Here is a 24536-nt window from a genome sequence, read left to right as displayed (position 1 = left end):
GTCTTAAGTCCATTCTACCTTTGATTATTTCTGAGAACCAAAACATATTTTTACAGGAAAGACAAATACAAGATAATATCATTCTGGCTCATGAGGCTTTCCATAACCTCAGAACAAAAAGAAAAAAGAAAAAAAGAAAACTGCTTTGAAGCGGGTCTTAGGATGGATATGAACAAGGCTTTTGATCATGTTGAATGGGACTTTTTGAGATTGGCAATTTCAAAGATGGGTTTTGCTGACTTCTGGATTCGCCTAGTCATGGGATGCATAACTACTATCTCATTCTCTGTCCTCTTAAATGGTAAGCCTGGCAAGTCTTTCACTCCTACCTGAGGGATTACGCAGGGTGATCCTCTCTCACCATTCCTGTTCTTAATCATGTGTGAGATTTTATCTATTAACCTAAACAGGTGTCTTGAAACCGGTTATATCCGAGGTGTAAAAATTGCAAGGGTCCCCCCTCTCGCATATCTTCTTTGCAGATGATTCTCTTCTGTTCTTCTGAGCAGAGAGGATGAATTGTATTCGTCTTAAGGAAGTTTTGGACATATACTGCCATGCTTCAGGCCAACTAATTAACCTCGAGAAGTCAAATATGTTTTTCAGCTCAAACACACCTGACGATCACAAAGCCGGCATTTGTCATTTGTTAGGTATTAGGGGAGCCGAAAATCCTGGTACTTATCTTGGCCTACCTATGTTATGGGCAGATAAAAAAAATTGGCTTATCTTTTATTGGAGAAAGAATTCAAAAGAAGATAATGGGGTGGAAAGATAATCCTCTCTCAATTACTGGTAAAGAGATCCTTCTTAAAGTTGTGGCAACGGCTATCCCCACATATTCTATGATGTGTTTCAGATTCCCCACAACTCTCTGCAAAGATATTAACAGTGATATGGCAAAATTTTGGTGGCGTAACTTTCAATCTAATACTGGAATTCATTGGAAATCTTGGAAGCACTTGTACTAAAGTAAGCAAGAGGGGGCTTGGGTTTCAGAGATCTAGCAGAATTCAACTTGGCTCTACTAGGTAAACAAAGTTGGCGAATACTGAATAATCCAAATGCTTACTGGGTGCTAGTTTTAAAGGGTCGTTACTTCCCATTGGAAGAATTCTTGCAAGCCAAGGCTGGCCACCGAGCTTCGTGGGCTTGGGCAAGCTTAATTGTTGGTCGTGATTTTCTAATCTCTAATGCAAGAAAACAGATCTTTAGTGGAAATGATATATGCATATGGAATGATTGATGGTTCACCCCCTCCTCATGTGGGTTTTATTCAGGCCACATGCCAAATTCCTGATACTATTCCTCAGTTGGTTTGTGATATCATGGATTCTCACAATCATGCATGGAACCTTGATGATATTAGAGTTAGACCCTTCATTTATCAAAACACTATAGAGGCAATCAACAAAATCCCAATTGGTGCTTCATCTACGGCCGACCGTTTTGTTTGGCCTTGGAGTAGTGATGGTCACTATTCCGTCAAATCTGAATACCATTACTTGCACTCTGAGACAATGGCTATCTCCACCCTTCCAGCCAACTCCTCCCACTGTGTGCACTCTATAGTGTGGAAAGGGATTTGGAAGATTAAAACCCTGCCAAAAATCAAGTTCTTCTGCTGGCGTCTTCTCAACAAGTCCATATCCACTAAACTTTCTCTTTACAAAAAATTGATCTCGGTCTCTCCAATTTGCCCAATATGTGACTTGGAAGATGAATCCATTGAGCACATGATTTTATTATGCCTCTGGGCTCAAGCTGTGTGGTTCGGTTCCCCTTTAAACTATGTGCTCAACAGACAAAGCATCACCATTTTGACAAATGGATCCAAAGTTTAATGGAAAATCATGGCTCTTTCAATAACTCGGCTTGGTTCTTGTCTATGGTATGCTTCGTATTATGGGAAATTTGGAAGCCCCGTTGCAACTTCATTTTTTAAAACAAACCTTTGGATCCTATAAGAACTATCACTGCTGCTGCTCATGTTTTTAAGTCTGCCACCAAAAATTACCTCAGCATGATTCCCATAACTCTCCCCCCCCTGTAACTTTGTTGGAAACACTCTATCTCTAATCACAGACCATACCAAAGTAAGTTTTGATGGAGCTTGGCTTGCTGCTTCGTGCTCGACGGGTCTTGGAGTGATCAGAAAGACTGCCTATGGCCATTTTGGTGGAGGACTTGCAGCAAAGAAAACTATATGCTCTGCTCTATGTGCTGAAGCAGAAGCGGCCCTGTTTGGAATTTCAATGGCCTAGGACTTGGGAGATCGTAAAGTCATATTCGAATCTGACTCCCGTATCTTGATCAATAGTCTTAAAGGTAATATGGGCAGCGACACTTGGACCATCCTTCCTCTTATCAAGGCAATGAGGAGAAGATCACTCCTCTTTGATTCTGTGGAGTGGCCATGGATCCCTCGAAACCAAAATCAAGCAGAGCATGTGGCTGCCAAGATTGGATTGCAGACGGTGGGTGTAACACACTAGACTGATTGTCCACCACCTTCTATTGTTCGGGTTCTAACTTCTGATGGCCTTCCTGGGCCACCAATGTAATTTCCTTGTTTCCTTTTGTTTTAGTCCAGGTCTGGTAACTTCTTTTTGTACCAGACTGATTCTGGCTTTGGTGTTCCTTTTCCTTGTTGTATCCTTGTTTTTGCCTTGCCTTCTAGCTTAATGTAAGTATCATTTCGATATATAAAAAATAAAAAAAAAAGGTCTTTAATTTACAAGAAAAAAAGTTTATGGGGGAAATTGACACTGGGTGAAAGTTTATGCGGAATAATGACAGTTTACTATACTGTATAATGGAATATTCAATTCATTTTTTTAGTACTAATTGGTATGTTTTTTATTTATATCTGACATACTCGTCTAGTCTCCTAATTGTTTTGTTTTTTCATCTCTTGACAGACTTTAGTGCTGAACTCCTCCAAGAAAAGCAAAACTGAAAGTGATTTATAGCAAAAGCAATTTTGGCAGGATATATGACTGCTATCAGGTTGATGTTATCTTCTAGAGAAAAAAAAAAACACACAGCATCGGATAAGTTTCAATACTAGGCATAGCTAATATGAATCCTTTTCAAAACAACTTGATGTCGTAAATAAACTAAAATGTATGGGTAGTGGAAGATCCATGAACTTTTAGCGGAGGTGCAAATTTAAAAGGCTAAAAACTCTTTGTCGCTTGAACATCTAAGGCTTTTTACCTAGATTGACCTTAGGTCCCTTTATGCATTCATATCATACATGAAAAATTGTTTTATGTAAACATATTGACTAAGTATGAAAAATAGTTTTTCGGAATAATCATTTTCCCAAGAAATTTTTTGGCGGCTTTTATTCCTTACCCATCAAATAAGAAAACTTGATTTTATGAGATTTTATTATGAAGTATATATTGAATTAAGGAACCATCATTTTTAGCCTAAATCGTATTTTGCACTAAAACCGATTTTTCATATTTTGATTTGGTGGGAATTTAATTTTCTAGTATTTTTATTTGAATCCAAATTATGGGTACTTCCTTATTTACATTGTAAACTTAAGTAAATTGAGTAATATAAAAAAAAGGTAATCTGTATATCTGGAGTGCACCAGCACCAACTAAGCAAAATGGCAATTTGAAGCACTTACAATGGTTTTTTTGGCGGGAGGAAGTGCAGATGCACCTCCTTGCGTCTTAATAGGTATGACTATAGGAATATAAAGCTGCATATAAAATAAATGAGATACAATATTTAACAAGGCTCGACAAATTATACCTACGTCCTCAGAAAGCACCATCAGTAACATTTTCGCCTATGTAAAAGGCTTTGAGGGAATGCATGGAAGGAATTGGCAGACAAGTATCCAACATAATCTTCTTCTTTTCTTTGTGAGCTCCACCTCCACCCACTAGCTTTACAACATTGATTGGACACATTTTTAGTATCAAACGGATAAAAGATAATTCTCAATCGTAAGGGAATTTTTTTTGGTCGAATCTCAATCATGAAGGTTATTTCATCACCTCAGTGAAAAAGTAAGCTTGGGCTCAGACTTTAAGGGTTCGACGCCCCTAGGAATAGAAATAGAAATATTTCAACCATGGTATACTTTTCCTAATTGGAGCGATGATGTTTCTTGTCTGATTTGAATTTTTCTTCATAAAACTTCGCAGTTTTGCTTTTTAGGCATCAATTATTATATTGAAAGTCAAAAGTATTTCTTAAAATATTAATTATCTTATAGAAAATAATCCTCCATCATTGCTCCTCTTTCCTAAGGCATCAATTATTATTTTCCAAGAAGTGAATAATTGAGAAATCGACATCGAGTTTGCAACAATGGATAGCTACCCTCAACCACTGGGGACCTACATTCCGAAAATTTCTTTGAAGTGGTTGGAATTTGCCTCTCAACTGGTGCCTATCATGTGTGTGATTAATTATCTCAAAGAGACTTTGTAATATTCAATTTTATTTCTGCTTCACATAAACTTGTGTCTCCCAAAATTCCCTTAATGGTGTATATCTATTTAATAAATATCCATGAGCTTTAATCTCTTATTTGGCATATGTCATTCCTTAGTTTCTCAACTTATAATTTAATTTTGTTTTATGCAGATTTCACGTTTATTTATTCAAAGTTTCTCTCTTCCCTGTTGATTAATGTAGTTCATGGACTCCTTGCACTTGGATTTCCCTCATATACTTTTAGCTTTTTAAATAGTGCCTCGGAAAAATTCATGGGTCCGGCAATACCCTCAACCTTCCCTTTTGCAACAATGAAGTTGTATCTCCCATGCCTAAACACCACCATAGTTGGAATCTTAGCCATACTTCTGTTTTCCTACTTTATGATGAAGAGATCATGCTTTGGTGCCAAAGCCAAGGGTCCCAAACCACCAAAAGTGGGAGGTGGGTGGCCTCTGTTAGGTCACCTCTACCTGTTCGGAGGAACTCAGCTGCCTCACATAACTTTGGCTTCCTTGGTTGACAAATATGGACCAATCTTCACCGTTAACATTGGCATCCACTCTGCTCTGGTGATAAGTACTTGGGAGGCGGCCAAGGATTGCTTCACCACAAACGATATAGTTGTTTCTTCTCGTCCCGCTACGATAGGGGGTAAGCATTTGAGCTACAACTTTGCCATGTTCGGGTTTAGCCCCTACGGTTCATACTGGCGCGAAATGCGAAAACTGACATCCCTCGAGCTACTCTCAAACCGCAGGCTAGAGCTACTGAAAAACGTTCGAGCATCTGAAGTAGAGATAAGCTTAAAACAGCTGTACACTCTATGGAGCAAGAGAAAAGAAGGGTCTGGGGAGCTTATGGTGGAGATGAAGCAGTGGTTTGGAGGTTTGACTCTAAATGTGGTTTTTAGGATGGTTGCTGGAAAGAGATGTTTTATGAATGGGGGTTTGAGTGAGGACAAGGAGGCAAGGCGGAGGCAAAAAGCCATGAGGGAGTTTTTTCATTGGGTGGGATTGTTTGTGTTGGGAGATGCTGTTCCTTGGCTTAGTTGGTTGGATTTGGGTGGACAGCAGAAGGCCATGAAGAGAACTGCCGAAGAACTGGACAATATTGTTTCAGAATGGTTGGAGGAGCACAAGCAGAAAATAACTAAAGGAAAAGATCAAGATTTCATGGATGTCATGCTTTCAGCCATCGATGGAGCACATATTGCTGGGTTTGATGCTGATACCGTCATCAAAGCAACGTGTTTGGTATATATATATACCTTTTTTTTTTTTTGCTACAACGACCTTTGTCCATCATATTTAAACTCAGTGCCTCATTCAACGGAGTTGCTAAACCAAATGGTCATAGAATATATTTATTTTATTAATCACCAAAATTTTGATTGTGCAGGCTATGATTTCTGGAGGGAGTGACACAACCAGGGTGACACTTACGTGGACACTCTCTTTGCTTTTGAACAACCGCCAAATTTTGAAGAAAGTTTATGAAGAACTAGACCAGCATGTTGGCAAAGGAAGACTGCTGAATGAGTCAGATATAAATAATCTGGTGTACATGCAAGCCACTGTTAAAGAAGCAATGCGTTTATGTCCTCCTGGACCACTCTCATTCCAGAGGGAATTCACAGAGGACTGTACTGTAGGAGGGTACCATGTTCCAAAAGGCACGTGGTTGTTAGTGAACCTGTGGAAGATCCAAACTGACCCACGGGTTTGGGCCGACCCGATGGAATTCAAACCAGAGAGATTTCTGACCACCCATAAGGATGTTGATGTTCGGGGTCAACAATTTGAGCTCATGCCGTTTGGTAGTGGTAGAAGAGCATGCCCTGGGATAAATCTTGGCCTTCAGACGACGCTTTTAACTTTGGCTAGTTTTCTTCATTGGTTTGATGTCAAGACCCGAGGAAATGCACCGGTTGATATGACCGGAAGCGTTGGACTTACGAACATGAAACTCACCCCTCTTGATGTCCTCGTCAAACCACGCTTGTCTCCAAATCTTTATGAATAAGTTCAGAATTGAGAACTTAGATATATGTGAAAAGTACATATGCATATGTTCATGTTCTGAACGTATTAATCTAAAAAAGTTTGGTTTCCTCTAGTTTTGACAAATGGGTTCCACTTTTTAGTTAAAACATACATGCACGATCGAAATAGTAATAGAGATGAACAAGAAGAAAATTAATCAAGAGAGAACAGGACCAGCCTTCCCATGGCAAAACATAAAACTTGGTATAGCGCTAGGGAAACTAGACAGGATATATATATAGAGAGAGAGAGAGAGAGAGAGAGTCAAACGAAATTTTGATTGTCAAACGAAATAAGGACCGTAGATATGCATATGAGATGCATGTACATGGACAAATGTTATTCTCTCGGAGAAGAATTGACTAAGAAAAAGCTGTGGACATAAATATGTCGATGTTCCACCTCAAACGCGGACGTCAGCCCTTTAACCAGTGAAAAACTTTTTTTGCTAGCCAATCATAGTTCAAACAATCAAATTCATGAGTCGCAAAATGGATAATCTCCTTCTTTATCTAAATTCAACATGAATATATACGATCCACCCATTCGGGAGTCCAAGTTGGTGACATTAGGGTCCTTCAAAGTATAACAGATACAATGATATATATGTCAACTAACTAACGTGAGCAAAATCATAAGAAACTTTTTGAGATAAAGTCCAAAAGTATCTGGTGTAATTACAAATATTAAACTAAACAAACTAATTTGTAAGAATATATATTTTTTAAAGTCCATAAAATAGGTGTATTCGAATAAATAAAAATAAAAATAAAAATTAAATATGCAAACATATTTAAAGAGTATAGCCGCGTGGCTATACTATTTAAATATTTTGAATATATTATAAGAGTATAGCTATTTCCTTTTTTTTAAAATGTATTTTAGTGTGATTGAGTAGTAGTTGTGAGTTGACTCTCTTTCCCTCTCTCATATATATTTCTCAGACTTTAACCCTAGAAGAAACATGGGAGGAGAGTTATGTTTTTGTTAGGGGTTAAAAAGAGTAATAAATATCAGCAATAATTTTTTTAGGACATGGAAAATTAGATTCAAAACGCATTTATGGAGTGGCCTATCACTTTGGAACACTAAAGTCAGAAAGAGTGATTGAGAAAGCTAATAGCTGGAACTCATTATAATGGGAGGTATTGGGATTCCGACAACAAACTACTTGTTCAAATCTACATTAAGGCGTACACAACTAACTAGGATTAGGTACGGTTACGTTGTACATTGAAATTGAAACACTAATCATAAAATGCTAGGTCGAGTTATGTGAGTATCCAAGCCTAATCGAGTCATAAGTGCCATAGAGTAGGTTGTCCATCATAATGTAGCCAATTAAGCATACCTAGAGATGTAAGTGCCATCATAAGTGCCACAATGTAATGCAATGCAAAATTTACCTTTTGTCAAACCCATTGTTGTCCATCATAATGTAGCCAATTAAGCATACCTAGAGATGTAATTCTTAATCTAGACTAGAGCTTGAGAAAATACAATGATTGTCCTATTACAAAATTGTCAAGGGAAGTCAAAAGCAAAATAAAAAATCCATGCACTTACAAAACTGAAAACTGAAAACATGTTTGGTAACAAATTTCATTTTCAATTTTTAAAAAATTGAAATATAGTTTTCAAAATCACCCTTATTTTTTAAGACAACGTAAAAGTGTTTTCATTTTCGTTTATATTTTTTTTGTTCTCCTTTTTCATTCACTATTTTTACATCACCACACATGAAATGTATTCTAGTTATCAGAACTCAGTATTTGGGACCTCCCGACTTAGACTCGGCTGCTCGGTTTTTGTGTTTGGAAACAAACCTAATCCAAGCCTCGGAACCTCCAAATCCAAAATTCACCAAAAAAATCATCCTAATTCAAAATAATTCACCAAAAAATACTAAAAACTATTTGTAACATGCACTTTCATTCTACGATATGAAATTCACATTTCGACCCCAAAAAATTCCAATTTCAAGTTCCACATAAAACTGAAATTAATTACCAAACAACTTTTGTTTCGTTTTCACTATTCTTCACTTTGTTTGAAAACTGCAATTAGTTTCCAAACAAGTATTCAATTTTTAATTTTAAAAAAAATGAAAAATTAAAAACTGAAATGGTTATCAAACGGGCCCTAAGGGTTGTTTGATAACCATTTCACTTTTAGTTTTCAGTTTTCATTTTCATTTTTTTTGAAAATTGAAAATTCAAAACTGAAAACATGTTTGGTAACAGATTTTATTTTCAGTTTACGAAAAAGTGAAATATAGTTTTCAAAATCACCCTTATTTTCTAAAACAACTTGAAAGTATTTTTAGTTTTTAGTTTTCTTTTTCCTTTTTTTTTCTCTCCTTTTTCATTCACTATTTTTACATCATCACACATGAAATGCACTCTAATTACCAAAACTCAATATTTGGGACCTCCCCACTTGGACCCGGTCGCTCAATTCTTGAGTTCGGCAACATACCCAATCCAAGCCTCGGAACCTCCAAATCCAAAATTCACCAAAAAATCATCCTAAATCCAAAAAATTCACTGAAAAATACTACAAACTCTTTGTAACATGCACTTTCATTCCACGATATGAAATTCACAATTTGACCTCCAAAAATTCCATTTTCAAGTTCCACATAAAACTGAATCAATTACCAAACAACTTTTGTTCAGTTTTCACTTGTTTTGAAAATTGAAATTAGTTACCAAATAAGTTTTTAATTTTTAATTTTTTTAAAATGAAAACTGAAACATAGAAATTAAAAACTAAAGACTGAAAACTGAAATGGTTATCAAAGGGGCCCTAAATGTGTAGTTTTTCATGCGAGGCTGCATTATCAACACCCTATGCACGCGTATGGAATTATGAATATATGTTGATTTCATTGCACCGATGGAGAATATTTTCACCACAGTTCTCTCTACTTCTTCTTCTTTTACTATTATTTTCAGTTGGAACAGAAAATCAAGTTTGACGAATCCGACATTAAAAACTTGGTATATCTTCAAGCCATCATCAAGGAAACGCTGCGTTTATACCCAGCAGGGCACCTCTTGGGACCAAGAGAAGCTCTGGAAGATTGCACTGTAGCCGGCTACCTCATTCTTGCTCGTCTTCTTCATGCATTTCAGTTTGAAACCCCGCTGGGTCAACGGATTGACATGACCGAGAGTCCAGGTTTGACCATTCCGAAAGCGACTCCATTAGAAGTTGTGCTCACCCCACGCCTTCCTGGTAATTAAGCTCTATATGTGATGAAGTGTTTGAGTAAGGAATAAAAATCTAAAGTGGGGAAATAGACACTTGGGTGAAAGTTTGAGGGGAATAATAACATGGAATCTTATTTCTTAGTACTAATTGGCATGTTTGTCTCCTTTTGGTTTTGAGAGACTGTCTGCCGCGCAAATCTCACGGCCTGGAGTTCCGGGCCGAGGGGATGTGCGTTAACACGCGGTTTCTTACTTTTGGGTGCGGTGCGGTTGTGCGCGGGCGTGCCAGTACGGTCTACCGTGCGTTGATGTGTTGATGAGTGTTGGATGGATAAGTGGTGCGCCTGTTTGAACTGTCTTCCTAATCAAACGATTGTAGCCGAGAGAGGAACTGGTCTCGGCTGTTAGGTTCACGGCCTGAACTACAAGGCCGTTGAGTGATGGTGTTGGTGGTGGGTTTTGGGCGGTGCTCCGGCGCGCTGCTCAGGGAGCGACGGTCATGTGATATATGGGGTGAGTGAACGAACAACAAGGATGGTGCTCCGGCGCCTTGAAAATCAAGGGTTGTATGATATATTGATGAATGGATTTTCCTTACAATCTAACACTACTCCTAGGAAAGCAAGTAAAGATATTGAAAGTGCAGTACAGTAAAAAATAAGTTGCTCCGTGGGCGGCTTTGTTTTGGTGTTGAACCCTTTGAATGTAGTTCGAGTCTTGTATTTATAGGAAGAGTCTCTGGAGGAGTAATCGAGGCTAAAAATCTGCATGGTGGAGCTTGATTGGAGCAAGTGGGCAGTCCAATCGACATTTGGGATCGTGAAGTATGGTGGTGTGACCCCATAAATCCCGGTGAATCTCGGCCGCCGCTCTTGATCGTGGGTTCTGAGCTTCTGGCCGTGGAGACGCATTTATGGCATGGATAGCTGGTGAACCAATATCTCAGGCTGTCAGAATTCTTGTGAGAATGTCCACGTCTAATCACTCTGATCCTCATCACCAAATCCTGACTTCAGTCACTTCCCACCTTCCCTCATGCATTAAATGCTTCTTTGTGGCCAGTGGGTTTGCTGCATTAAACAGGCACTACTTCATTAAATGAAGCCTGGGTCCCTGCTATCACGTGATGATCTGACTTTAATATTTCTGGCCGCGATTTTGCTTGGCCTCGGCCTCGGCCTGCGCTTGAGGCCGAGATCATCATGCCTTAGCATTTCTTCTTTTGTCTTTAGGAAGGCGAAGTACCCTGGCGAAACGCTGCGTTTCAGTTTTTACGAACAAGTGCCAGGGCCGAGAAAAAGGGCTCCTTCGGCCAACTTATGGCCGTGATTTATCAGGCACAAACAGAGACTTTTAATGCAGATTGATAATTTAATTGCTGAGCTCAAGAAAGGCAAAAGTGAAATTGCTTATTGCAAAAGCAATTTTGGAAGGATATAGTACTGCTTAATATTAAGTTGATGTTATCTTCTAGGAAAATTAAAAAAACAGGGTCTTTGATAAGTTTAAATATATTGGTTTTTTGTCAAAGGAGATAAGTTTAAATATTTTTTTTTGGTCAAAGGAGATAAGTTTAAGTATCAAACGGTCAACAGATAATCTTCAATATGAAGGTTATTTCATCACCTCAGGGGTACTTTTCCCAATTGCAGCGATGACGTCAAATTCTATTAAAATAACCCATTTTCTTGTCTGATCAGAATTTTCCCAAAGTAGTGACAGAAAATTCGCAGTTTGCTTCCTACGTACGCATCAATTATTATATTGAATGAGTCAAATGTATTTCTGAAAATATGAATTATCTTATAGAAAATAATCCTCATTGGCCCTCTTTCAAAACAAACTTATGAACGCTGGCCTGAATGTCCCACGAAGAAAAAACACTGATATCGACTATAAATAAGAACTACTGCAGAAGTGACAGCCACCCTCAACCTTCCCTTTGCAACGATGGAGTTGTATCTCCCATGCCTAAACACTGCAATAGCTGGAATCTTAGCCATACTTTTATTTTCCTACTTTATCATAAAGAGATCAAGCTCAGCTGCCAAAGCCAAGGGTCCTAAACTACCAAAAGTTGCAGGCGGGTGGCCTCTGTTAGGTCATCTTGGCCTATTCAGTGGATCTCAGCTTCCTCACATAGCTTTGGCTTCCTTGGTTGACAAGTATGGACCAACCTTCACCATCAACATTGGTATCCACTCTGCTCTGGTGATAAGTACTTGGGAGGCGGCCAAGGATTGCTTCACCACAAACGACATAGTTGTTTCCTCCCGTCCGGCTACGCTAGGAGCTAAGCACTTGGGCTACAACTTTGCCATGTTCGGGTTTACCCCCTATGGTCCATACTGGCGCGAAATTCGCAAGCTCACATCCTTCGAGCTACTCTCAAACCGCAGGTTTGAGCTAATGAAAAAAGTTCGAGTATCAGAAGTGGAGATGAGTTTGAAAGAGCTGTACACTTTATGGACCAAAAGAAAAGAAAGCTCGGGGGAGCTTTTAGTGGAGATGAAGCAGTGGTTTGGGGATTTGACTCTAAATGTGATTTTTAGGATGGTTGCTGGAAAGAGATGCTTTATGAATGGGAGTTTGAGTGAGGAGGAGGAGGCAAGGCGGTGGCAAAAATCCATGAGAGAGTTCTTTCTTTTGGTGGGATTGTTTGTGTTGGGAGATGCTGTTCCTTGGCTTAGTTGGTTGGATTTGGGTGGACAGCAGAAGGCCATGAAGAAAACTGCCAAAGAATTGGACATTATTGTTACGGAATGGTTGGAGGAGCACAAGCAGAAAAGAACTAAAGGAAAAGATCAAGATTTCATGGATGTGATGCTTTCAGCCATCGATGGAGCAGATGTTGCTGGCTTCGATGCTGATACCGTCATCAAAGCAACATGTTTGGTATATATGTTAATTTATTTTAATTTTTTTTACGACCTTTGTCCGTCATATGTCAACTCAGCACCTGGTCCAACAAAGTCGATACTGGATGCTGCTAAACCAAATGGTCATTGGCTAAATTTGTTTTATTAATTACCAAAATTTTGATTGTGCAGAGTTTGATAGCTGGAGGGAGTGAAACAACCATGGTGACCCTGACGTGGGCACTCTCTTTGCTTTTGAACAACCGTCAAGTTTTGAAGAAAGTTTATGAAGAACTTGATCAACATGTTGGCAAAGGAAGACAGTTGGATGAGTCAGATATAAATAATCTGGTGTACCTGCAGGCCACTATTAAAGAAGCAATGCGTTTATGCCCAGCTGGACCACTCTCAGGCCAAAGGGAGTTCACAGAAGACTGTACCGTAGGAGGGTACCATGTTCCAAAAGGCACGTGGCTCTTAGTGAACCTGTGGAAGATCCAAACTGATCCACGGGTTTGGGCCAACCCGATGGAGTTCAAGCCAGAGAGATTTCTCACTACCCATAAGGATGTTGATGTTTGGGGTCAGCAATTTGAGCTGATGCCGTTTGGCAGTGGTAGAAGAGCATGCCCTGGGATAAGTATTGGCCTTAAGATGACACTTTTAACTTTGGCTAGTTTTCTTCATTCGTTTGATGTCACGACTCAAGAAAATGAACCGGTTGATATGAATGGAAGTATTGGACTTACGAATATGAAACTGACTCCCCTTGATGTCCTCGTCAAACCACGCTTGTCTCCTAATTTTTATGATTAAATAGTTGAGAGTGAGAATTTAGCTATATGTGAGAATAAAATGCACATATGCATATATATATATTCACAGTTTCAGTTTATAAATTCCTCTACTTTTGATATGATCCAAATAAGGAACACATGTCATACATGTATATAATCTTATCTTACTTGATGGTCCAGCCTTTTGATATAAATCTACAAAAATGAGATGGACAAATTCTATTCTTGGAAAGGAATAGACTGTGTAGCAGTAGCAAACAAATTAGATACATAGTTTTTCATGTGAGACTGCCCCACCACCCTCCATCATTACCATCACCATCACCATCCTGCATGCATGCGTATGGAAATGAAGCAGGTAAAGTTGGGAAGCAGACATCACCCCTTTAACCAGTGAAAATCATTTTTTTGCTGCCGATAAGTTGAACCAATAAAATTAAGTTGCAAAATGAAAATGAAGCAGGTGAGTCCAAATTAATGACATTAGGGTCCTTCCAAGTATAACAAATACAATGATATAATCAGGAATCTCTCTCGCTCTTCAAGTCATGCAATTTACTTTAGGTTTGAAATCGAAACAAAAGATGATTAATCACTTCATATATGTGAGGCTTTTGGATACAAGCCAATAACCCCGCCCATTGGATACTTTTTTGGTCACTCAAAATCAGAGACGCGGAAATCATATCTTAATTATTACCTGCTGAAGATTAAGGTCCAGCCATTTGATATAATTAATATTAAGTCAATCGAATGTTCATAGTGGATTAAGCCTTTAGTCTTTGAGATGCATACCTGCTCCAAATGTGGAAAGTAACATCCACAAAACGTAATAATTAGACTTGTCTGCCACGTGACGTTGAAGTTTGAATAATCTTCACAGCATGCTAGAAGACAAACTAAACGCATCGTTTTTAAGATATGGCTGCGGTGCCGTGCCGTGCCTTGCCCTCCATTACCATTATCAGAATTCACCATCCACCGTTGAAATTTGGCACGTAAAGTAAAGGAGATCTTTATATGGAGCTCACCTTGCAGAATAATCTTGAGCCACCTGAAATGCATACGTCACCCTTTAATTAGATAATTTGACTAACTCTCTCATCTTTGTCCTGCTTAGCACTAATTAAGAGTCAAAAGCATGTTCGTTGATTGACGGGAGTCTTACATTTGAATTTCATATTCCTATTGTTAAGTACTTCATTGCTTTTTCGCCCTATTTATTCTCAGTTCATCCAAACAAAAAAAGAAAAAGATTGACAAATGAAATGCATAAATTAATTGTATCTACTCTACTTAAGTAATATGTAATTTTGTTATTTAGTTTACAAAATTATAAAGACGTAGAAACACAAATTAAATTCATGCACACAGAATTTCTTTTTTTAATTTTTGTTTCACATGTCCGTTATACAATTCCAACTGGTTAAAAGATACATTATAAACTTTTAACCGGTATTTTGATTATTTTCAATTTTCTGATGTTGATAAGAAAAAAAAAAAATAGTCATATGATAATGTTACTTTTGACGTGATCAATGCATTACTTCCTTAACGTAGAATTTTATCTATAAAAATAATATTATGTTATATCCTCATGAGGTGGTATCGATATATATATGAGCATAGATATCACGCCTACATAATATGTGTGACAGGGCATTCATTCTCTAGCTTTCTAAGTTTCCAATTACCAATTAGTTTCAATGGATTATTCTCTCCCTTATGTAAACTCTATCACTGCTTTTTTATTTACAATCATCATCGTTTCCTATTACTTCTCACGCAGATGGAGAGCTGCCAAATTAGCCCCAACTGAAGCCAAGGGTGCATGGCCGATATTTGGCCACCTTCCCTTGCTAGGAGGATCCACACCTACTCACATCACATTGGCAGCCATGGCTGACAAGTACGGGCCTCTCTTCACCATTCGCCTCGGCGTCTATCCATCTCTGGTGATATGCAGTTGTGAGATCGCAAAAGAATGCTTCACAACCGATGACTTGGTCTTAAACTCGCGTCCAAAGCTCGCGGTTGTGGATCACATTGGCTATAACTATGACATGTTTGGGTTTGCACCCTCCGGATCCTACTGGCAAGAGCTGCGCAAGATGACCACCTTGGAGCTGCTCTCGAACCGAAGGCTTGAGCTGCTCAGACACATTCGAGTCTCTGAAGTGACAACTTTCTTGCAAGAATATTACAAAACTTGGAGCACCGCGGAGAAAAGGGAGAGCAATAATAGGGACGGAGTTTTGGTGGAGTTGAAGCAGTGGTTTGAGGACATGACTTTGAACGTGATTCTTAGAATGGTGGCCGGAAAGCGTTATTCGGTTGTGGCCGATGAGGATGAGAAGAAAGCGTAGGGTTCAGAGTGCATTAAGGGAGTTTTTTTATATTATGTGGTGTAGAACAAACTAAAAACTCACGGCAGCTAACTCAAGACAAGCAAACCAAATAACACAGCAAGCAAGTAAAAACTCACAGACACGGAAGAGAATAGAAGGAAGAAGACTCTAGCTTACTGCTAGCCGAGTTCGCATTCAATGATAATAGATTTTTACTACAACTCTCTCATTACAAAACAAGAGACCAACGTCTCTTTGAGAGACAAACTTTTAGTCAAAAGAGAAAAGTTCTATTGGGACAACAACCGACAGCATGGGTGAAATAACAGTAGCTCATTGAGCCAATAAACAAAATATACCACCCGACAGCATGCTCTCATGCTTTTACAAATAATAGATAAAGTAGCTTTGGATTCCTGCTTGGTTTAACTTTCAACAGCCTCCCTTAAACCAAGCTCATCATAACTCTGCATTCCCATCATCTTCTTCAACTTCATGAACGCATCCATCCTGAGACCCTTTGTAAATATATCTGCAATCTGTTCTCCAGTTGGACAATATTGGACTTCAACCACCTTGTCATTTACCAAATCCCGAATATAGTGGAACTTCACAGGTATATGTTTAGTCCTCCCATGAAAAACAGGATTCCTTGCCAATGCAATCGCTGAATTATTGTCACAATAAATTGTTGTGGGGCTCTTCTGTTCATGATGAAGATCACCAAGTAATTGGCGCAACCATACTGCTTGTGTAGCAGAATTTGTGGCTGCAATATACTCTGCTTCAGTAGATGAAAGGGCCACAACTTGCTGCTTCTTTGATGACCAAGAAATCATTCCAGAACCAATATGAAATGCATAGCCTGAAGTACTTTTTGCTGTTTCAACATCACCAGCCCAATCACTGTCCGTGTATCCTTCAAGCTTCACAGGACAATTAGCTGAATAGAAAATACCATCACTTTGAGTTCCTTTGACATATCTCAGAATTCTTTTTGCTGCCTGCATATGTAACTGTCTTGGAGTTTCCATAAATCTACTAATTAGCCCAACACCAAATGTGATATCTGGCCTAGTAGCAGTTAAATAACGCAAGCTACCAACCAACTGTTTGAAAAATGTTGGATTAACCAACTGTCCAGCTCCATCTCTCTGCAGCTTCAATCTTTCTTGAACTGGAGTTGAAATTGGCTTGCATGACTCCATTCTAAACCGTTTGAGGATGTCACCAGCATATTTCCTTTGAGAAATAAAAGTCCCTTGCTCAGTTTGTTTCACCTCAATACCAAGAAAATAACACATCAACCCCATATCAGTCATCTCAAATTGAGATGCTAAGACCTCCCTGAATTCTGCAACCAATCTCATATTATTTCCTGTAATTATCAAATCATCCACATACAGACAGACAATAACAACATCCCCTTGCTGATTATTTTTGACATACAAAGTATGTTCATATGGACACCTTTGAAACTTATGCTCCATGAAGTAAGAATCAATTCTGGTGTACCATGCCCTTGGAGCTTGTTTAAGGCCATACAAAGCCTTTTTCAGCTTATACACCATATCAGCTTGCCCTTTTTTCACATAACCTGCTGGTTGCTCAAGATAAACCTCTTCTTCCAAAGTTCCATTCAAAAATGCAGATTTTACATCCATTTGGAATATCTTCCAAGCATTATGGGCAGCAAGAGAAATAACCATTCTAACAGTATCAAGCCTAGCAACAGGAGCAAAAACCTCAAAATAATCAATACCTGGTTTTTGCTTGTAGCCTTTAGCTACTAACCTTGCCTTGAAACGATCCACATCTCCATTTGGCTTGTACTTTGTCTTGTATACCCATTTAACTCCAATAGGTGTCTTTCCTTCAGGAAGAGAAGTAAGCTCCCAAGTGTCATTCCTTTCAATTGCATAAATCTCTTCACCCATTGCTTTGATCCAGTGTTCATGTTCACATGCCTCCTCAAATGATAGAGGATCACAATCTGCATATAGGGCAAAATTCACAATTTCTTCATCTGAGGCAACATTTCCTGTTCCCATTTGATAATCTTGGAAACGAGATGGCAATCGATGCTCACGTGTTGACCTTCTTGGCTCAACTTCCTGTTGAATTTCTGGTTCATTTACTTGTTGATCATCTCCAAAATTATAATTATCAGCTGCTGGAAAATATGTTGCAGGTCTGCTTTCATTCAAGGACCAATCCCAAGTTCCTTGCTCATCAAAAATGACATCCCTACTGATTATAACCTTCTCTGTCTTTGGATTATAAAGCTTGTAGCCTTTTGTGACTGTGCTGTAGCCAATAAAAATGCATTTTTCTGCCTTCTCATCAAGTTTCTTTCTAATATGATCTGGGACATGGGAATAAGCAATACATCCAAACACACGAAGATGCTGAATATTTGGCTTCCTGCCACTCCAAACTTCATAAGGAGTTCTTCCATTCACACTTCTGCTAGGAGCCCTATTCAAAATATACACAGCACAAGCAACAGCTTCTGCCCAAAAATACTTAGGCAAATTCTTCAATTTCAGCATACATCTCACCATATCCATAATTGTTCTGTTTTTTCTCTCAGCCACACCATTTTGCTGAGGTGTATACCTGGCTGTCAATTGATGTTTTATCCCATTCTTCTCTAAAAACTCATCACAGACTATGTATTCTTGGCCTCTGTCAGTTCTCAGTACTTTTATCATTTCACCACTTTGTTTCTCAACATAGGCCTTGAACTTCTTGAAAGTGTCACAAGCATCAGATTTGTTCTTTAAGATATACACCCAAGTCTTCCTGCTGAAATCATCAATAAATGTAATGAAATATTTTCCACCACCGTGTGAGGTTGTCTCAACACTACACAGATCAGAGTGTATCACTTCAAGAGGCCTTTGAGCTCTAAAGGCTTTTCCTTTAGGAAAACTGTCTCTATGCTTTTTACCAAGAACACAGGTCTCACATAAATCATTAGGCACAGAAATATGAGGCAAGCCAAATACCAAATTTTTATGAGCAAGGAGATTTAAACTGTTAAAATTTAAATGTCCATATCGCATGTGCCATAGCCAGTTATCATCAACCATCATTGAACTGAAACAAGGTAATTCACGGTAACTGAGATACAATGGAAACAGCCGGTTTGGTGTCATTTTTACCTTTGCTATTAGTCTATGATTGGCAGCATGGATGGTGCAAACTCCATTGACAATTTGGATGTCATATCCTTTCTCTGACAACTGTCCCAAACTCAACAAATTGTGCCGCAAACCAGGCACGTAATAAACATCTGATATGGAATTGGACGAGCCATCCTTTAGCTTGATAGAGATTCTCCCTTTTCCTTTGGCTGGAATCTTTGTTTGATCGCCAAATGTAATCACAGACTGCACAGACTCATTCAAATCACTAAACAAATCCTTGTGCCCACACATATGATTACTACATGCAGTATCCAACAACCACTTGTTTTTCTCATCATCACTTACAGCATTAAAAGCCAGCAACAAAGTCTCTTCATTTTTCTTTCCATCTTCTGCAACCTTAGCATGATGCCCCTTATTTTCAAACCTCTGAGAATTGCATTCATTTTTGTAGTGGCCATATTTCTGGCAGTTAAAACACTGAACATTAGATTTATCACGAGCTTGACTCCAACTGTTGCTATCACGGGCTTGGCTCCAATTGTTGCTTCTTCCTCTTCCTCTGCCTCTTCCTCTTCTGTTTTCAAATCTATTCTGTCCCCTTCTATAATTTGAGTTATGATTCTTGCCATCTGATCTTGCTTCATTGCAGGACTCCTCATTCTTAGAGTCATTCTTTTCCTTTTTCACGTTCACTTGGGCCTTCAACGCTTCTTCATTCCCAATCTCTGACTTCTCATTTAATCTTTGCTCATAAGCTTGCAGTGAACCTTGCAACTCATCAACTGTCAAAGTACTAAGGTCACGTATCTCCTCAATGGCTGTAACTTTGCCTTCAAACCTGTCTGTCAAGGTTCGAAGTATTTTCTCCACAATCTGGAGCTCTTTCATATCCTCACCATTGGCTTTCATTTGGTTAGCCAAGGACAAGGTGCGTGTGAAATAATCAGAGATGGTTTCTTTTTTCTCCATCTGCAGTAGCTCAAACTGTCTTCTCATGGTCTGCAACCGTACCTTCTTCACCTTCTCTCTTCCAATATAGCTGTTGATCAACACATTGTTCAGTTCATTTTTACACATGATTTTTCATGTTATTCACCCACTATTTTGAGTTAGTTCTTGACATTTTATAGCTTTTTACTTCTTTTTTGTGTTTTAATAGGTTTTACTTTGGTTTGTATGAAAATGAGCTAAAAGTGCATTATTTGATATAAATTCTGTTTTTGTTCATTTTCGTAGGTCAACTTCGTGGCCTTGGATCAGCATGTTCCGGTCCTTGGATGAGGTGATGATCTTCATAAGATTTGTTCCAATGGATGTTGACTACAACATATCCAAATTTGAGCTCCATTGGATAAGTATTGCCTATCCAACCAATCCAGCATGTTACCACAGCTCTGGAAATCCGAGTTGGCCAGTTTTCACCTCCACTTAGTGTGATCTTACTTCTACTTGTTACCATGCCTTTCGTAACAATATTTTACTTTAGTTGTGAGGACAAAACTTCATCATGAGAGGAGACAAGAAAACAAAGGCAAAAGTGTGCCATGATGAAAAGGAGGAGAGAGAGGAGCATAGAGAGGAATCAATTGACTTTGGGGCAGCAGCTAGGAACGGATCATTCATTCAGTTTTTATTACAATTTGCAGAGACTTTCTAAAAGCTGGGAGCTAGAGAGCTAGAGGAGGAAGACAAAGTCATCCTAGCAAGAAGTGGAAGAGATTTCCACCATTGAAGACCTTGAGCTTCCACCTTCACAAAAGCTGTAACTTCTTTCTAGTTTTATTTCGAATTTGTGTTTGAAATGATTATGAGGAACTAAACTCCATAGCTAGGGCTTAGGTTGAAGCCCTAAACATGAATACCTTATTGTTTTGATGCTTGAGTGTATGAATTTCTAGATATTGTTGATGAATTCCAATTCACCAAATTAATCTATCCTTGATGTATGTTCTTCTTTGATTGATCACCTTTGAAAGCATGCTTCTTGAGATTGTTGGGATTATGTGTATCCTCATGTTATCCTAAGCAATAAATGGATGAAGTAAGAATCATCCATGTGAATTGGTTTCTTGAATACCTAATGTAAACATCATGCTATTAGGATTCTTGTGATGTTCATATTCTCTTTGAACTTAATGGGTTCTCCTTGTAATTGAATCGAAGTACGAACCATACCTAGGTTCGGTTATGAGGAGGGCACAAGTATTGTAGCACGAACCATGCACTTTACGTATATTAGAGAGAATCAATGCGTCTTGAGCCACGACCCATGGTCTTGATTGCGAACATCTTCATCAACACGTTTAGAGTTCATCACTTGAGTATTCATGAACTTGGGTAGAATTGTTTAGGGTGGATTCCGAAACCCTAGTGTTTGTTACATTTTGATTTCACATCTTGATAATTCATCTCTTCCATTCTCATTTAAATTCGAAGTCCATTTACTTACATGCAATAGAAATAGATCACTTGAACCAAATCAAAACCCCCCCCCAATGTGTGTGTGAGTTGCGTGTTTGACACGTTACGTGTCTTTGTTACTGAATTTTATTTCTTCCATTTTCTGTGCTGAATCCAACCGTATAAAGAACGTGAATTTTGGACGTACGGTTGGAAAGTTATAGGCAAAACACTGGACAGAGGTCGAAACTGAAAAACAGAGAAAACGAATCTGCCCAAAAACGACCGGTCGCTTTTACCTGACGACCGGTCGCTTTTCAAGTCAAATTTTGAGTTTCGAATCTGCCCAAAAACGACCGGTCGCTTTTACCTGACGACCGGTCGCTTTAGCACTGTTCATAGGTGATAAATGGGTGATAAAAGGGTGATAGAAAATGCTGTTTGTGTTTTTGTTTAGTTTTCTTGTGTTGTTTCATTTCTTTTACACTTCTTTACTCATTTTTAGTTTCCATTTTGCATTTGTGCATTTGTGGTGTGTCAATTAAGTGTTCTTTACGTACTCAAATTAGAACTTATAGGAAGCCGACAAGTTCTTCGTGGGATCGACCCCGTACTTACATAATCTATACTTCAATAGATTCGTGCACTTGCGGGTATTTTTAATTGGTTGTTTGCACATTAATTTGTGTCCTCTTAGGAATGCAACACACATCCCATGCCTCCTTAGATGTAGAGACATGTGCAATCTTCTCATAGACTGCTGGATCAATTGCACCAAAAATGTACATCAAGGCCCTGCTGTCTTTCTTCCTATTTTTCACCAACTCTTCTCTCTGGTTCTGTGTGAGAGTTACTTGATCTCCTGGTTCTGCAAATCCATTTAATACAACATCTGTGTACTCCATCACTTTGAAGAAAAGCTCCAACAACTGACAGCATGGGTGAAATAACAGTAGCTCATTGAGCCAATAAACAAAATATACCACCCGACAGCATGCTCTCATGCTTTTACAAATAATAGATAAAGTAGCTTTGGATTCCTGCTTGGTTTAACTTTCAACATGTGGGGCTATTTGTGGTGGGGGATGCGGTGCCTTATCTTCGGTGGTTAGACTTGGGTGGGCATGAGAAGGCGATGAAGAAGACTGCGAAAGAACTGGACGCCATTGTTGGAGAGTGGGTTGAAGAGCACAAGAAAAGGAGGGCAAGAGGTGATGCTAAAGGGGAACCAGACTTCATAGACGCCATGCTTTCTGTGCTTGATGGTGCAGACCTTGGCGGTTTTGATGCTGACACAGTTAACAAACACCAAACATCTCATCTCGGTCTCCGTTTATATATAATATTCAAAGCCCAAATCGATTTTGAAGCCCAATTGGCTTCCACTTGGCCTAACTTCCATTTACTGAGTGTGGGACTTCCACACTTTTAAAGACCTCACTCTTTCTTCTTTCTACCAATGTGGGACAAAAGTTCTTGAATTTCATTCAAACTTCCAACAATACCCCACATTTGAATCAAAATTCTAGACCCCACATTTGAAATGTTATACTTATAGTGCTAAATGAATGTAATGCATTTGAGAGGAAGTATATGTTATATGCATCAGGAAAAGTGTCTTTTGGACTTGAACTTACCCTAGTGAAAACATATCAAATTTACTTGGTGACGCAATGGATATAATTGATCTTGAATTGTTCACCGCTATAGTAAACCTAGACAATATGTCTCACACATATAACATCTTAACAAACGTTAGTTCATACGTTTTTGTTCATTTTGGTCATGAACATATCCCGGGTTTCATGAGAGCTTTAGAGAACTTAGCCTTTTTACATTCTCATAAATGTGACCCCACATTTACTCCCATATAGGTGACACCAATTAAGAGTTTTCTGCCTCCTCTTAATAAGATATTAGTGTCATTAAATGCAAAGCATAACCTACACATCAACAGAAAACACACTAACCATCATAGGAATGAGTTGAATTGTGTGTTCAACTTTTTGAATCTTACCCAATCAGTTTGCCTATTGAACCTAGACCATGGGATCTCCAATCAACTAGGTTAGGTTTTCGCCAGGTTTGACTCATTGGATTGGCTTTAATCCCATTCCCCTCGATGTAAATTTGATTTGCTCTCTTCGTAGGCCTTTTGTCAAGGGATCTACAATATTTTCCTTTGACTTTACATAGTCAATGAATATAATTCCATTTGAGAGCAATTGTCTAATTGTATTATGCCTACGCCTGATATGTCTTGACTTTCCATTGTATACACCACTCTTGGCTCTTGCTTGTGCTGCCATACTATCACAGTGTATACAAATTGCTGTCATAGGCTTAGGCCACATTGGAATGTCCTCTAGGAAGTTTCTCAGCCATTCTACTTCTTTAGCATCTTTATCTAAGGCTACAAACTCTGATTCCATTGTAGAACGTGATATACACGTATGTTTAGAGGATTTCCAAGATACTGCAACTCCACCTAATGTAAATACATATCCACTAGTTGATTTGGTTTCTATACTGTTAGAAATCCAATTTGCATCACTATAGCCTTCTAGAACTGGTGGATATTTTGTATAATGCAATCCATAATCTTGGGTGTATTTCAAATATCTTAACACCTTGATTAATGCCTCCCAATGATCATGTCCATGATTGCTTGTGTATCTACTAAGCCTGCTTACTGAATAAGTTAAGTCTGGCCTAGTAGAATTCATTAAATACATTAGGCTCCCAATTACTTGGGAATACTCCAATTGGGAAATTGCATCTCCATTATTCTTCTTTAACTTGCAATTTACATCAAAAGGAGTCACCGCTGGTTTGCAGTCAAATTGACCAAACTTTCTTAAAAAAAATTCTGCATAATGGGATTGAGTAAGAATATACCCATCACTATTTCTTTTTATTTGAATTCCCAGAATGACATCAGCTTGACCTTAAGTCTTTCATGTCAAAACTTGAATTCAACATCTTCTTTGTAGAATTTATTGCATCCTTACTTGTTCCCATTATGAGCATGTCATCAACATATAAACATACAAGAACACAAGAATTCTTGTTGTTCTTTATGTAAACACACTTGTCACATTCATTGATTTTAAATCCATGTGACATCATTGTATGATCAAACTTTTGATGCCATTGTTTTGGAGCTTGTTTAAGTCCATATAAAGACTTAACAAGTTTACAAACTTTAGTTTCTTGACCTTTTACCACAAAATCTTCTGGTTGTTCCACGT

The 24536-nt window shown here is 38.5% G+C and overlaps 3 protein-coding genes and 1 pseudogene across 3 annotated transcripts; 3 read left to right on the top strand and 1 right to left on the bottom strand.

The window, feature by feature from the left end:
- The first annotated feature begins 4617 nt into the window (after positions 1-4617).
- On the top strand, positions 4618-6585 carry LOC110762667 (cytochrome P450 CYP82D47-like). The gene is made up of 2 exons (XM_021965330.2): positions 4618-5723; positions 5869-6585. Exons 1-2 carry the CDS (start codon positions 4740-4742, stop codon positions 6490-6492), a joined length of 1608 nt encoding a protein of 535 aa, XP_021821022.1. The 5' UTR covers positions 4618-4739; the 3' UTR covers positions 6493-6585.
- Positions 6586-11554: 4969 nt separating this feature from the next.
- LOC110762644 (cytochrome P450 CYP82D47-like) lies at positions 11555-13504 on the top strand. The gene is made up of 2 exons (XM_021965306.2): positions 11555-12622; positions 12778-13504. Exons 1-2 carry the CDS (start codon positions 11678-11680, stop codon positions 13399-13401), a joined length of 1569 nt encoding a protein of 522 aa, XP_021820998.2. The 5' UTR covers positions 11555-11677; the 3' UTR covers positions 13402-13504.
- A 1776-nt stretch (positions 13505-15280) lies between these two features.
- On the top strand, positions 15281-15748 carry LOC110762574 (strychnine-10-hydroxylase pseudogene; annotated as a pseudogene).
- A 3399-nt stretch (positions 15749-19147) lies between these two features.
- On the bottom strand, positions 19148-19962 carry LOC148297941 (uncharacterized). Its single transcript, XM_088249050.1, has 2 exons — positions 19224-19962; positions 19148-19158 (listed from the first exon to the last, which is right to left on the bottom strand). The coding sequence occupies exons 1-2, from the start codon at positions 19960-19962 to the stop codon at positions 19148-19150; spliced, it is 750 nt and encodes a 249-aa protein (XP_088105176.1).
- Positions 19963-24536: the final 4574 nt, after the last annotated feature.

The sequence above is a fragment of the Prunus avium genome, chromosome 1 (genome assembly GCF_965620075.1).
Source record: "Prunus avium chromosome 1, drPruAviu1.hap1.1, whole genome shotgun sequence".
In the NCBI taxonomy this organism is placed as follows: domain Eukaryota; kingdom Viridiplantae; phylum Streptophyta; class Magnoliopsida; order Rosales; family Rosaceae; genus Prunus; species Prunus avium.
The sequence above is the reverse complement of the archived record's forward strand: the minus strand, read 5'-3'. Positions and strand labels throughout refer to the sequence as shown.